The 15504-nt window shown below is 40.9% G+C and overlaps 1 protein-coding gene across 1 annotated transcript in view; it reads right to left on the bottom strand.

The window, feature by feature from the left end:
- Nucleotides 1-12831, bottom strand: part of patl1.L (protein associated with topoisomerase II homolog 1 L homeolog) — a 46192-nt gene extending 33361 nt beyond the window's left edge. The window contains exons 1-2 of the mRNA XM_018225591.2: nt 12698-12831; nt 3409-3499 (exon numbers count right to left, since the gene is read on the bottom strand). Of these exons, the coding sequence (XP_018081080.1) occupies nt 3409-3499; nt 12698-12703 (97 nt within the window). The 5' untranslated portion in view covers nt 12704-12831. The remainder of the gene's footprint in view (nt 1-3408; nt 3500-12697) is intronic.
- Nucleotides 12832-15504: the final 2673 nt, after the last annotated feature.

The raw sequence follows: 15504 nt of genomic DNA, 5'->3' as shown, positions 1-15504 counted from the left end.
TATCGCTTAGTGTGGCCTTACCCTTAAGAGGAAGTCTAGGAAGGGTTAAAATAGCTCATGAAAAGGATGCCGTAAGTAGTTAATGTAAAAAGAAGTATTGCAGGCAGGAAAGGAGCAAGGTCTGTGTGAGGTGGATAGCAGAGGGAACTCACAGCTCCTTTACCTCATCTAGTAACCAGTAAAACAAACTAGGAAGGCAGCAAGGAGAGAAAGTTCCCCCCTCCAAAGGAATGCAGAGATCAAACTTACAGAACGGCAGGAGCTTTGATAGTCATCTGTGGGAGGAGGGGCTGCTAGCTGTAGAGAAGGCAGGACGTAGGAAAGTGAAAGTAATTGCTTCACTGCAAACCATGTGACCGCTCTCCTCCAGACATCACATGCATGGGCAGAGAGGGGAGGGGGAGTGTACAGCTAGATTCTCATGTCGTAGTGCGACCTGGCTTTTCATTACAGAGTGGCTGCCTCCAAGCACACAGGTAATGCTGTGCCTGCTGTTAGAGCAGCACAGGATGAATTTGTAATGAGCAGAAATGGAAGCCCCCATGACAAAATACAAACTAAAATAACTTATGCATGGATTTGTGGATTAACATTTTATTTGCCAGACAGTGTTTATGGATGTGTGTTTTTTATAAAAATGCAAAAATTTTTTTTTTTAAAATGACGACAGATTCCCTTTAACTATTTCCAACAGTTCTCCACTTAACTCAAAGGTGGACAACCCCTTTAACTTTTATTATGATGTAGAGAGTGATATTCTGGTTTTTGAATTATCTAGCTTTTTATTAAGCAGTTCTTAAGTTTGCAATTTTAGCAATCTGGTTGATAGGGTCCAAATTATCCTAGCAACTATACATCAATTTACATAAGACACTGGAATATGAATAGGAGAGGCCCTGAAAAGAAAGAGGAGTAATCAAAACTAGCAGTAATTATAAATGTGTAGCTTTACAGAGAATTTTTTCTTTAGATGGGGGTCAGTGACCCGTATTTGAAAGGGTCAGAAGAAGGCGGTATCAGGACAACCTAAGCCTGTCTGGACAGTACCTGGTCATTAATCCCTGGAAACAAAATGAATTTCTGCATTTATGGTTTTACCTGCAGGTACGTGAAAAAAGTTAATCAGCGGCTGGTCACTATGAGTTACTTATCTAATTTGTCCAACATTGTTATATGAGCCCCAGTGATTATAAAATATGATAATCACTTCAAGGATTGCACTTAGCAACATTTTATCTCACATGTTAAAGAGTAGCAATGTAACATAGCCTAAATACAGTCATGTGAAAAAGTTTGGGAATCCCTCTCAGCCTGCATAATAATTTACTCCACTTTCAACAAAAAAAAGAGAACAGTGATATATGTCTTTCATTTCCCAGGAACATCTGGGGTGTTTTCTGAACAAAGATTTTTTGTGAAGCAGTATTCAGTTGTATGAAATTAAATCCATTCTGAAAAACTGGCTGAAACAAAAACAAGATTGTTCAGTGTCATGGTTTAGGGGAAGGCTACAAAAAGCTAAGAGGTTTAAACTGTCAGATTCAACTAAAAGTAATGTAATCAGGAAATGGAAGGCCACGGGCACAGTTGCTGTAAAACACAGGTCTGGTAGGCCAAGAAAAATACAGGAGCGGCATTTGCGGAGGATTGTGAGAATGGTTACAGACAACCCAAAGATCACCTCCAAAAACATCTTGCTGCAGATAGTGTATCTGTACATCGTTCTATAATTCAGCACAATTTGCACAAAGAACAACTATATGGCACGATGATGAGAAAGAAGCCCTTTCTGCACTCACGCCAAAAAGAGTCGCTGGTTGTATGCAATAGCTCATTTAGAGAAGCCACAGTCATTTTGGAACAAAGGGCTTTGGACTGAGGAGACAAAAATTTGGTTATTTGGTCATAACAAATAGCCCTTTGCATGGCATTCAAGAAAAACACCTACTACCTACTGTCCAATTTGGTGGAGGTTCCATCATGCTGTGGGGCAGTTTGGCTAATTCAGGGACTGGGACCCATGTTAAAGTCGAGGGTCAGATAAATTCAACCAATATCAACAAATTTTTCAGGATAATGTTAAAGCATCAGTCACAAAGTTGAAGTTACACAGGGGTTGGATATTCCAACAAGACAATGACCCTAAACACACTTTGAAATCTACAAAGGCATTTATGCAGAGGGAAAGTACAATATTCTGGAATGGCCGTCACAGTGCCCGACTGAGTTATTTGGTCATAACAAAAAGTGCTTTGCATGGAGAAGAACACCACATTCCAAGAAAAACACCCGCTACCTACTGTCAAAGTTGATGGAGGTTCCATCATGCTGTGGAGCCGTGTGGCTAGTTCAGGGACTGGGGCCCTTGTTAAAGTTGAGGGTTGGATGAATTCAACTGAATCTCAACAAATTATTCAGAATAATGTTCAAGCGTCAATCACAAAGTTGAAGTTACACAGGGGTTGGATATTCCAACAAGACAATGACCCTAAACACACTTTGAAATCTACAAAGGCATTTATGCAGAGGGAAAAGTACAATATTCTGGAATGGCCGTCACAGTGCCCGACTTGAATATCATTGGAAATCTATGGGATGATTTGAAGCAGGCTGTCCATGCTCAGCATGTAATGTAGGAAAACTCAGCACTAATTTAAATAATCAAGCAGCACCAATAAAAAAATGGACCTACTTGTCCACATGTAACTTGTAGTAAAAGGCAGGTTCAGTGCGCTAATGTTAGAGTGCTTATACGTTTCCATATTCAAAAAATCTAAATTAGACTGCAGTTTGGCAATTAACAGATTAGCCCTGTTCCTTTGACTCTAAATCACAGGTAATGATTCAAACACTAGTATCATTAGCACTGGAATCATCCAGCACACAAGACACTATAGCAGTGATCCCCAACCAGTAGCTCGTGAGCAACATGTTGCTCTCCAACCCCTTGGATGTTGCTCTCAGTGGCCTCAAAGTAGGTGATTATTTTTGAATTCCAGGCTTGAGGCAAGTTTTAATTGCATAAAAACCAAGAATAATGCCAAGTAGAGCCTCCTGAAGGCTGCCAGTCCACATAGGGGCTACCAAATAGCCAATCACAGCCCTAATTTGGCACCTCAAAGGACTTTTACATGCTTGTGTTGCTCCCCAACTCTTTTTACATTTGCATGTGGCTCACGGGTAAAAAAAAAGGTTGGGGACCCCTGCACTATAGCATTAGGAGACCCAGGCAAATCTTACCAACTTGCAATTTCACTTCAGTAATAAAAATATGGGCTAATTTTTACAATATTGTTTGATTCAGCTGCACACAGTACATGAAAGCTAAAACTGTAGTAATCTGTCTGGCTCATGATCCTATCTGTCGTATCAGTAGTCATGTCACTTCATATTGATTCAGTCGCTCACCCACTGCTCCAGCTCCAAAAGTGTCATCATTGAACTGATCAATGTCCTCATCTTCCTCCAAGTCAGGAAACCCATCACCATCAACTAGAGACTGAAGAAAAACAAACAGCAAAAATTATTCAAAAGAATAGATTGTGGATCTAAAATATTTATCTGAAAATAAAGGTATAAATGTAAACAATATGAAGTAAAATGTATGGTGTGCCAAAGCCAGTGCATTCTCACAAAAAAAAATCTCAAGGGGATCACAAAAGAAAGTTTCTAAATAGAATGGATTAAAGATTCTGTACAGTTTATAAGATAGTCAAGTTATCTTCACTATCCTTTCTCAAAATCTGTTGGGTGTCAGATTTTCATTAACAGATCTCTTTTAGGGGGACTTCCTTTTCTAGCAGATGCAATAGAGCTAAATTAAAATAACGGATTCCAGTGCAAACAAAATGTAACAAAAAAAAACTGACTTTAGCAGAAATCCTGCATATAGAGAAACATGATTTCTGGTGTTTTCAATAGAGTGAGCTCTAATACATCGTCTAGGCATTTTTGGGATAGTTCCCCTTTAAGCAGCTGAACTGCAAAAAATCTAGGTTTAAAAAAAATATATATATTTTTGGATGTTCAGTGTTTATGCACTGAAGGATATCCATCAAGATCAATATTTTTAGTTACCCCTCACATATAATACCTCAAACATATGTATATAACTTTCCCACAACAGATTACCAAACAGATCTATTTTTGCCAGGTTGAGAAATCAGTTTTTTAAATCCGCTTTCTTCCAAATCAATCATACAAGATAAAAGATAGTCTGAAAAGTAGCCTGGATGAAGCTGTATTCCATCAGGCTAAATAGGCCTCTATATTGGCACAAAAATTTTTAAGCAGGTTTAATGCAGCCACGACTTGTTTGAGGTGAGACATCTGTGAAACAATGGAGATTAAGCACATTTGAGACCCAGCAACAATGATGTGTATATTTATGGAGCCACGCACTCAAAAACTTTTTAGTATTGATTTTAAAAAATTAGTTTATTTCCCACTGACTTTTTTTTTCCATTCCTTCCATCTCTGATGTGCCACACATGGTAGAGTAAATGCAAATAGTTAACTTTTAAACTATTAAAAAATATTTACTATTTTTATTCAGTTTTTAATTGAAAAATGTAATGCCCTAATCTATACTGACACATTCATAAAACAGATAGGTACATGTCAGTATTACCAAGTAGGAAAGGTGACAAATTTCTTTTCTGTAAAACTGCCCCCAATGCTCCCTCAGCACAGCCTGGGGCACACATACAGTCACTTTGACATAGCTTAGAATCAGGGATCCCCAACCTTTTGAAGCCTTGAGTAACATTCAGAAGTAAAAGGAGTTGGGGAGCAACACAAGCATGAAAAATGTTCTTGGGGTGCCAAATAAGTGCTGTTGATTGGCCATTTGGTAGCCCCTATGTGGATTGACAACCTACACTGAGGTTTTGTTTGGCAGTACACCTGATTTTTATACAACCAAAACTTGCCTGCAAGCCTGGAATTCAAAAATAAGCACCTGCTTTGAGGCCACTGGGAGCAACATCCAAGGTGTTGGAGAGCAACATGTTGCTCACGAGCTACTGGTTGGGGATCACTGGCTTAGATGCTAGGGAGCATAGGATCTGTATGATCACTGATTCTGGGCTGGAGACTGTACCATTCTTTATTAGCCTGGAGTACCATTTACATTTGTAGCTATGGAAGATCACACCGCCTTCAGTCCAGCATGAAGTAACAAAGGTTCTCTCCCCTTTGGCTCTCTGAAGGACGTATCTTAAAGAAGCAAACCCTTAATAAAGAAAAACCCTACCCTACATATAACCCCCCCCCCCCCAAGTTGTGCTTCTGTTTGACTCTCCTCTGAAGAGTGACAGCATAGGATCCTCAAAGAAACTCTCAAATGATCTGAAAACAAAGATTGTTCAGTATCATGGTTTTGGGGAAGGCTACAAAAAGCTATCTCAGAGGTTTAAAACGTCAGTTTCAGCTGTAAGGAATGTAATCAGGAAATGGAAGGCCACATGCACAGTTGCTGTAAAACACAGGTCTGGCAGGCCAAGAAAAATTCAGGAGCCGTCCATGCGGTGGATTGTGAGAATGGCTACAGACAACCCAAAGATCACCTCCAAAGAGGTAAACAACTGTATGGCAGGGTGATGAGAAAGAAGCCCTTTCTGCACTCACGCCACAGAGTCGCTTGTTGTATGCAAAAGTTCATTTAGACAAGCCACAGTAATTTTGGAACAAAGTGCTTTGAACTAATGAGACACTTGAGTTATTTGGTCATAACAAAAAGTGCTTTGCATGGAGAAGAACACGACATTCCAAGAAAAACACCCGCTACCTACTGTCAAAGTTGATGGAGGTTCCATCATGCTGTGGAGCTGTGTGGCTAGTTCAGGGACTGGGGCCCTTGTTAAAGTTGAGGGTTGGATGAATTCAACTGAATCTCAACAAATTATTCAGAATAATGTTCAAGTGTCAATCACAAATTTGAAGTTACGCAGGGATTGGATATTCCAACAAAACAATGACCCTAAACACACTTTGTAACTCTACAAAGGTATTTATGCAGAGGGAGAAGAACAATATTCTGGAATGGCCATCACAGTACCATGACTTTAATATCATCGAAAATCTATGGGATGATTTGATGCAGGCTGTCCATGCTCAGAAGCCAACAAATTGGTCAAAAATTCCACCATCCAGAATCTCATCAAAGGCTTTAGGCGGCGTCTAGAGGCTGTTACATTTGCAAAAGTAGGCTCAACTAAGTATTGCTGTAATATCTCTGTTGGGGTGTCCATTTTGTGATGATGCATACTTTCTGTTAATCCAATAAACTTTATGTCACTGCTGAAATACTACCGTTTCCATAAGGCATGTGCTTTATTAAAATGAAGGTGGTACTTCAAGCTCAACCAATGATAAGCAAAACTCCAAAGAATTAAGAGGGATTCCCAAACTTTCTAAAATTGTATTTGTTTACTGAAATTCTATTTCCAAGTAACTCTTTATGGCTTCATTCATCAATATTGGGCAATACCCAGCCTTCTAGGTCACTGGACACGAAAAGGTTAAAGCAAGTCACTGATTATTGCACTTCCAGCTGCTTGTTACTTTGAGCTAGCAACCCCTGATAGCCACACCTAGTCTTTCACTCACCTTGCACACAGGTTAGACTACCTCAAAACCACCCTAAACAGCAAACAACACCCACAAAACTTGCTGCTACCAATCTGGAGAGATACTTTCAGTTGTTATACAACACACACATGATTCCACATCCACTAAAGGGTTAACTAACATTTATATTCAGCATGCAGAGGGCTAAGGCTCACAAGTACACACCTTCGGGCTAGGGTCATTTAGAGCATCAAAGTAAAACGTATTAAATGTTATATTTACTTTTATAAAACTTATCGGATCCTAACGAATGGGAACGGGCGGTCAGATCGCGGGACCGCATCAACTGGGATTTTTTGTCCCATCTGATCGAAATCTGGCCGACTTTCGTCCAGATCTCGATCGGGGAAGCCCGTTGGGGGCCCCATACATGGGCCAATAAGCTGCCGACTCGGTCTGTCGGCAGCTTTTATCGGCCCGTGTATGGCCACCTTTGGAAGAAGGCAGTACAGATTGTGATTCCTTTACACAATGTTGATTCCAGCCCTTACCAAGCAGAGGCCTGTTAACTGTGTTTCTGGTAGAAATGGTTTTTCAGGATACCTTGGCCTGCTTTACTAAATTTTACAGGCCTGTAGCGCGACGACATATAGGCCTCCACTCCCTAGCCCCATAGTCTTAGTAACAAAGCTAAAATGTAGGGAGGGAGGTTGCTGGCATTAAGAGTGACTTGCTTAAATAGAAATTATTGTAAGGAAATTTCTCTATTTCCAAATCACCAACATTGGGATCTACCCAAGCTAGAAAATGGGGGACAGCAGAGGCTGCATAGAATGTACAGTATTAGAGGACATTCAATGAATGACTTAATAATTTTCCTCCCAAATCTCGCCTCATGGAAATGCAGAATATCATGTGTGCAATGCCGCAAAAAGGAAGATGTCAAAGTCCATCTTGCCGCTTCACAGATGGCCTCTGGCGGCCCACCATTGCCCTGGTAGAACATGCTGTAAAGGCCTTTGAGACCTCCCTGCCTGCCAATTGGTATGCTAAAACAATACAGGTGACAATCCACTGGCTAACCACCACTTTAGATGGAGTCATGTACCATAACCTAGTATGCTCTTGATAACGGGAAATAGCCCAAACCAAATACGGAGTATGGTAGAGCCTCTCTTGCTCAGACTTGGGTTCTAGGCAAAATAATGGTAGAACAATCTTCAAAATATGCACAGAACTGCAAGATTAGTTTTAGCCAAAAACTAAACACACATACTATGATATTTGCGGAGAGTAAACGAACTGCTAATGTGATTTCTACTTACAACATTTCAAGGCATATGTAGCAGAGTGAAGTGCTACAGGCTGACCGGCTGGGTGTGATTCGCCTCAGGTGGCTTATCAGTAGCCCTTAAAACCCAGTCTCTCAGGGGCTCTGCCTGGGGGAGACAGAAAGATGTCTGGGAACCTATGTGCCTGTGCACACAGCCACCTACATTGAGATCTATAATTATGCTAATATATATAATATAACTAATATTGGTGCTGAAAGTAATTTTTGTTCACAGTTTTTGAAAGAAAACTGCCTTTGTTTAACCTGTTTGCTGCCAGTGGAGATAAAAGCCATTTTTCAAGACTTTTACTGTCCTGAAACTTACTCTGTGGGAATCTGAATAGCCTATTGGTACTATGGTTGTATCCCTTCTAGTACACTGAGAACATGAACTAAATTACCAAATTATAATCAGGATTTCAAGGAGGGCAAAGAGTGTAAAGCATTTCCACACATAATATAGCTGTGCAGAGGTAGAGGCTTTCCTGGATTTTAACAGTTAAGATACAAGCTCATCTTGACAATCCCTCTTCAACGACTTTTGCCTTTCAATTTTGAGGCCATCAAGTACATATGCCACACATCCTCAGAGTAGAGTGGCCCTCGTGCAAGTAGATTCTGCCAGACTGGAAGTCTCATGGGCATGTCCATCAGCCAATGTCATAACAGCGCGCACCAAGGACATCTCGTCAATGAGAAATTATGGTTACTACTAGGAACCTCTCCCAATCCATCTTTTTGGGCAGTCTCCATGTCATAGAGAAGGGAGAAAACACATAGGTGAATATCTCGCTCCAATCCTGAAGTAAAGCATCTACCCCCAATTGAAGACCTGCAAGGATTACTTGAAAAGAATTTCCAACATTTGCGATTCAGATCTGTCCCTGATACAGACTCTTTGAACATAACCACCACTTAACTTCAGGTCTTCTGAAAGGTGAGGAGACAATTCAAATTCAAGGGACAAAGATACCATGATATGATAAATTTTTTAAGGGGCCTCAAATGCCACCTTGCCATTTGGATAGCAGAATACATCAGACCCAGCACGGACATGCACATATTAATATAAACCTTGGTTTGACTGGCTAGGGACAACACCTGTTTCACGGTTTGAGATTTTCTCAAGTGAAAGTGGGACCAGACTCTCTGTTGTAGTCAAACAACAGAATAATCTGGGAGAAGTGAAAAAGCCAAAAGGTATGCACATAAACTGTACATGCTAATTCCCCACAGCAAACACTTTCTTCCTGGTTCGTAAACTGGAACTTCAAATAAGCACGTTTTGAGTGGAGGTCTATTAAGAAATGATCTTGAAAGACCTGACAAAATTATGGAGGCTAAAGAATTCATCTTGAAACCACCAAAAGGAAAAAACTGGTTCAGGGGGTTTGAGTCAAACACAGGCAAGAAGGCTCCTGAACATTTCCACACCAAAAATAGCTTTCAGTAGAAGGAGTAAGCAAGCTATTGACAATTGACAAATACCTGGCAGTCCTTAAGGTCGCAAATACAATGCCACATAAGAAAGAAAACTAAGTATGCTTCAGATGCAACAAACCTAGGAGAATGGAGAAGGTGACAAATAAAACTAAACATTAGAAATTAAAGGGGGACGGTCACCTTTAAATTAACTTTTAGTATGATGCAATCAGGTATATTCAGTGACAATTTGCAATTGGTCGTCAATCTATTTTTTGCAGAAGGAGCAAATAAAAAACAAAAAAAACACTATATAAAAAAAGACCAATTGCAAAGTTGACAGAATTAGGAAATTCTATAACCGTTGTCCCTAACCAGTGGCTTGCTCACCAAACCCTTGGGTATTGCTCCTATTCACCTAAAAGCAGGTACTTATTTTTGAATTCCTGACTTAGAGGCAAGTATTGGTTGCAAAAAACCCAGGTGTACTGCTAAACAGAGGCTCCTACATGCTATCAGTCCATATAGAGGCTACCAAACAGTCAATCATAGCCCTTATTTGGCACCCAAGGTGTTGCTCCCCAACTCTTTTTACATTTGAATGTGGCTCACAAGTAAAAAGGGTTGGGGACCCCTGTTCTTTAAAATACTAAAAGTTAACACAAATGTAAGCCACCACTTAGAATAGAAAGTAATTGTAAAAACAGTCTGTCTGGTATACTATCTAAAAACAACTGAACTGAAAAAAATGTGTTCAGAAGTTGAACAATTTAAAATTAATTATTATCAATGTACGCAATTAAAATTAATTGCATGCTGTAGTTGAATATATTATTATATACCATAAATATCACAAGAGTCCCTTTAAATTCTAACAATCTCCCTTGTTTGTCTACCCCCATAGCCCAATAAATTGAAAAAAATGAGTGCAAGCATAAATAAAATTAAGCACATTTGTATTTTGCTGCACCAAACAGTCAAAGCCCATTTAAAGATGCCCATATAAAGATGCCCTTATAATCCCTATGCAAATGTATTTAGCACTGTCAATTTCCCAGCTGCCCCAAGTCATGTGACTTGTGCTCTGATAAACTTCAATCACTCTTTACTGCTGTACTGCAAGTTGGAGTGATATCACCCCCTCCCTTTTCCCCCCACAGCAGCCAAACAAAAGAACAATGGGAAAGTAACCAGATAACAGCTCCCTAACACAAGATAACAGCTGCCTGGTAGATCTAAGAACAGCACTCAATAGTAAAAACCCATGTCCCACTGAGACACATTCAGTTACATTGAGAAGGAAAAACAGCAGCCTGCCAGAAAGCATTTCTCTCCTAAGGTGCAGGCACAAGTCACATGACCAGGGGCAGCTGGGAAATTGACAAAATGTCTAGCCCCATCTCAGATTTCAAAATTGAATATAAAAAAATCTGTTTGCTCTTTTGAGAATTGGATTTCAGTGCAGAATTCTGCTGGAACAGCGCTATTGATGGATTCATTATGAAAAAAAAAAATTTCCCATGACAGTATCCCTTAAAGTTTCAGCTTCTAAGTAGCAGCTCTCATATAAACCAGGTGCAACTGAGAGGGAAAAGTGATAAGATTTAACAGTGAAAATAAACCACACCCAAGTAAGAGAAATAGAGACATTAAAGTTTAACGCAACATTTTTCTGTTTCACTCTAGCAGCTCAGTGATCCAGGTGCAGACTCTGAACAATTACAATATGCTACATTAGTTGATATATTTATCTCAATTCTAACAGCTGGGAAATTATGCTGAGCACGGCCAAAGCCAAGAAACATATCAAATAAAGTTATTAGAATAGTGCAGAGTTGGTGATCCCCCTCATAGATTTCCTACATGGAAAAAGGGGAAGGTGACAAATGAAACTAAACATTAGAAATTAAAGGGGAAGGTCAAAAACAGTCTATGTCTGGTGTACTATCTGAAATGAAAAAAGGTGTCCAGAAGTTGAGCAATTTAAAATTAAAATGAATTACCAGCATTCTATGCAGTGGAATATAGTATTAAAACTATACCATAAATACCACAACTGAATCCCTTTAAAGGAGAAATCAACCTGTGGGGAAAAACCCCTCCTTCCCTTCTCCCCCCAGGTTAACTCCCCCCCCCCCGGGAAGTGCCCCATACTCCATACTTACCCCTCACCACAGATTCTTCGAGCGAAGTTCCACGCGTCCATCTTCCGGCTCCTCTGTAAGCTGACTGAGAGGTCGACAATTTCCGTGTAATTCTGCGCATTCGTAGTTGTCGCAAATCGGCAAACTGCTCCAACTGCCCATGCACAGAAATATGATCTCTCAGTCAGCTTACAGAGGAGCCGGAAGATGGACACGTACAAATTAGATGGAAGAATCTGCATCAAGGGGTAAGTATTGAGTATAGGGCATCTCCCCAGGGGGAGGAGGGAGGTCTACCTGGGGGGGGGGGTACGGGGTTTTTTCCCCACAGGTTGATTTCTCCTTTAAGTTCTAACAATCTCCCTGGTTTGTCTATCCCCATAGACATAGCCCAATATATTGAAAATTTGAACAGTAGCTGTCTGCAAGTTTGGATGTATGGCTCGGAATCTTAGGCTGTATCTGTACTAGTAAACCTGAAGTTCTGGGTGCATAGCTCGCAAGAGAAATTAAGAAAAAAACACTGGCCTAAATAAATTTTAAACTTTTTCCTCCCCAATTAATAGAGAAGGAAAGTTGGGGGGGACGCTTAAGGCCAGTGTTACAGTTATCTGAAAACTGCATCAGGCCAGGGCACTTACGTAGGTGTACCACATCACAATCTTCTCCCACTTCTTTAATCATACCTGCAGGTCAGGCTGGGTGCACATGTGCAATAGAGTGAAAATCCATAAAGAAAGGAAGAAGATGAAGATGGCGTCATTGCGCACCTACAGTCTTGCTCAGAGTTGGTGCAGTTTTCAGCAAACAGACATACTGGCATAGGAATGGTCTCAGGTATGAGATTATATACACTAAGGGGGTGCTAACATTTTGGCACCCAATGGTGATTATATATTTCTTTATCCTTTAATAACATTGGCATCACACCATTTTTACAAGCCAGTAAAATGTCAGGTATATAATATTTCTGTATATGAATATACACACAGATTATATATCTATTTATCTATATTGGACAGCACTCCAAACACATTTCAGACACAGTTAATTATTAGGTATGTTTCTGTTTAGAGCATATCAATAATTTGCAAGCATAGAACTCCTCAAAGAGTTTAATTGCTGTAAATTCTAAACGGGATGCTTTTTTTTTCCAGAGAAATAACTATAACCCGCGCAAACAACAATACACTTCATAAAGTTGCTTTAACTTTGCTCTGTACCATACCTCCATATCGCCTAACAATTCCGATTTTCTTAACACAGCCCACGGTCCCGGATCGTTATTTAAAAGTCCCGCAGCGCCGTTAACGTCTAGCTTCTTGACTCCAGCCGGATAGCTAATCCAGACGTCAGAATTCTCATCTCGCGCGACTCTTATGTCACAATACACGTATATATGCGCCGGAACCCTGTACGTAGCCGTCTTAGGGGAATGACGAACTAAGATGGAATTCTTTGGCGGCACATGATAAATTACCAGTAACACGTGGTAGTCGGTGCTAGACAAGAGTTCCTCCCGTACACTGTTTTTACACACACAATTTTTATTTTGTCTTATTGCAGTTGTTACTTTTGTAACAACATAAAAACATTTTATGGTGGTTGGCAGTCATCATGCGCCTTATTATACCAGAGCCTTAGCTCAAAATTTTTGACAAAGACAATGTAATTGTTTTTCCTGCTCACTAGAACTCTCTCACAGAGAACCTAAAGTACAATTCACTTTTTTTTTGTCTCTGCTTAGTTTTGTGTCAGTTTAGTTAACGAAAATAAACACTTTCCTGGCTGTCTTTTGCCAATGTGACCATAAAGAAACTTTCAAACTAGGTTCATATTACTTTAATCGAGGACTATCATCCTATGAAACAATTCCAAGTCCATCTTATTGTTAATCATCATCGTCATATTCATCATCATTTATTTATATAGCGCAGACAAGATACACAGTGCTTTACCTTAGTAAAACGGAACAAATCGAGGATAACAAACAAGGGTTCCAGAGTACAATAGGATTAGAGAGCCCTACAAATTAGAGTTTTTTGATTGATTAATTAAGGTACATTGAATAAGCTTCTTTAAAGGGGAAGGAAACCTAGTCGGCGCAAAAACCCTCCCGTGTGTTGCCCACCCTTCCTCCTCCCCCCTGGCCTACCCGTCCCGCTGGGCAAATGCCCCTAACTTGTTACTTACCCTTCTGCGCAGGTCCAGTCCAGGGAGTTCACAGATGACATCTTCTTCCACGCAATCTTCTTCCTGCTTTGAACAGCGTTTTGGCGCATGCGCAGTAGGAGCATTTCGCCGGTACGGATCTACTGCGCATGCGCCAAAAGTCACGAAGTTTCGTGACTTTTGGCGCATGCGCAGTAGATCGTACCGTCGAAATGCTCCTACTGCGCATGCGCCGGTCAAAGCAGGAAGAAGATTGCGTGGAAGAAGATGTCGTCTGTGAACTCCCTGGACTGGACCTGCGCAGAAGGGTAAGTAACAAGTTAGTGGCATTTGCGCAGCGGGACGGGTAGGCCAGGGGGGAGGAGGGAGGGTGGGCAACACACGGGAGGGGGGAGGGTTTTTGCGCCAACTAGGTTTCCTTCCCCTTTAAACAGGTGGTCTTGAAAGTTTGTAAAGAAGGAGAAAGTCTGAAAGCTAGAGGCAGAGAGTTCCAGAGAAAAGCAGAAGCCCCAGAGAAGTCTTGTAGACGAGAATGGGCAGAAGTGATGAGAGGAGACCCGAGGCAAAGATCAGAAGCAGAGCGAAGGTTGCACGAAGGAGAGTATTTGGAGATCATAGATGAAATATAGGGAGGGGCTTCATTATTAAGGGCCTTGAATGTCAGTGTTAGTAATTTGAATTTGATTCTAGAGGAGATTGGGAGCCAGTAAAGGGACATGCATATGGGAGCAGCTGATGTTGAGCGGTGAGATAGATGAATGAGTCTAGCAGCAGCATTTAGCACAGATTGGAGTTGTGAAAGGCGACTTGGAATACCTGCAAAGATTAGGTTGCAGTAAACAAGGCGGTAGATGATGAGAGACTGAATCAGTGTTTTAGTTGATTCTGAACTGAGATATGGTCGTATTCGGACAATGTTTCAAAGTTGAATACGACAACATTTAGCAAGTGTTTGAATGTGTGGTGAAAAAGACAGATGCGAATCTAGGATAACTCCTAGGCAGCGTGCCTGTGTGGTGGAATGAAAGGTGGTGTTGTTTACTGTGAGTGATATCTGAGGGACTGGGGAAGTTCTTGGAGGAAATATAATGAGTTCTGTTTTTGAAAGTTTCAGGTAACGCTGTGACATCCAGGAGGAGACAGCAGAGAGACAGTCTGTAACTTGGGAAAAGAACAGAATTAGAAAGATCGAGTTGGGTGTCATCAGCATAAAGATGATACTGAAGTCAAAACGACTGAATAAGTTTTCTTAGCGAAGTTGTATAGAGCGAGAACAGCAGAGGGCCTAGAACAGAGCCTTAAGGAACTCCGACAGAGAGAGGGAACGTAGTAGAAGTAGAGTTAGAGAAGGCAACTTTAAAGGAACGGTCAGACAGATAAGATGTAAACCATGAAAGAGCAATGTCACAAATGCTAGCTGAGTATAGAATGTCTAGGAGGAGTGTGTGGTCAACTGTGTCTAAGGCTGCAGAGAGATCTAGAAGGATTAGTATGGCATAGTGACCTTTAGACTTTGCCAGTAGAAGATCATTGGTTACTTTGGTGAGTGCAGTTTCAGTTGAGTGTGTTGGGCGGAAGGCAGATTGCAGGGGATCGAGAAGGGAGTTGTGAGTAAGATGCTGGATCAGGCATTTGTAAACAAGCTTTTCTAGTAATTTGGATGCAAATGGAAGAAGGGAAACCGGACGATAGTTAGCAGGAGAGCTAGGATCAAGGAAGGTTTTTTGAGCATAGGAGTGATTAGTGCTTGTTTGTATAAGTGTAACAACTCACCGTGGTGGTCTAGTGGGGTTGGTGGCAGGGACGCCCTCCGCGCCAATCTTCTCTGCCGCAGGCGCCTGTTCCTTAGGGCGCGCGCGGCGC

The sequence above is a fragment of the Xenopus laevis genome, chromosome 7L (assembly GCF_017654675.1).
Source record: "Xenopus laevis strain J_2021 chromosome 7L, Xenopus_laevis_v10.1, whole genome shotgun sequence".
Lineage (NCBI taxonomy): Eukaryota > Metazoa > Chordata > Amphibia > Anura > Pipidae > Xenopus > Xenopus laevis.
The sequence above is the reverse complement of the archived record's forward strand: the minus strand, read 5'-3'. Positions and strand labels throughout refer to the sequence as shown.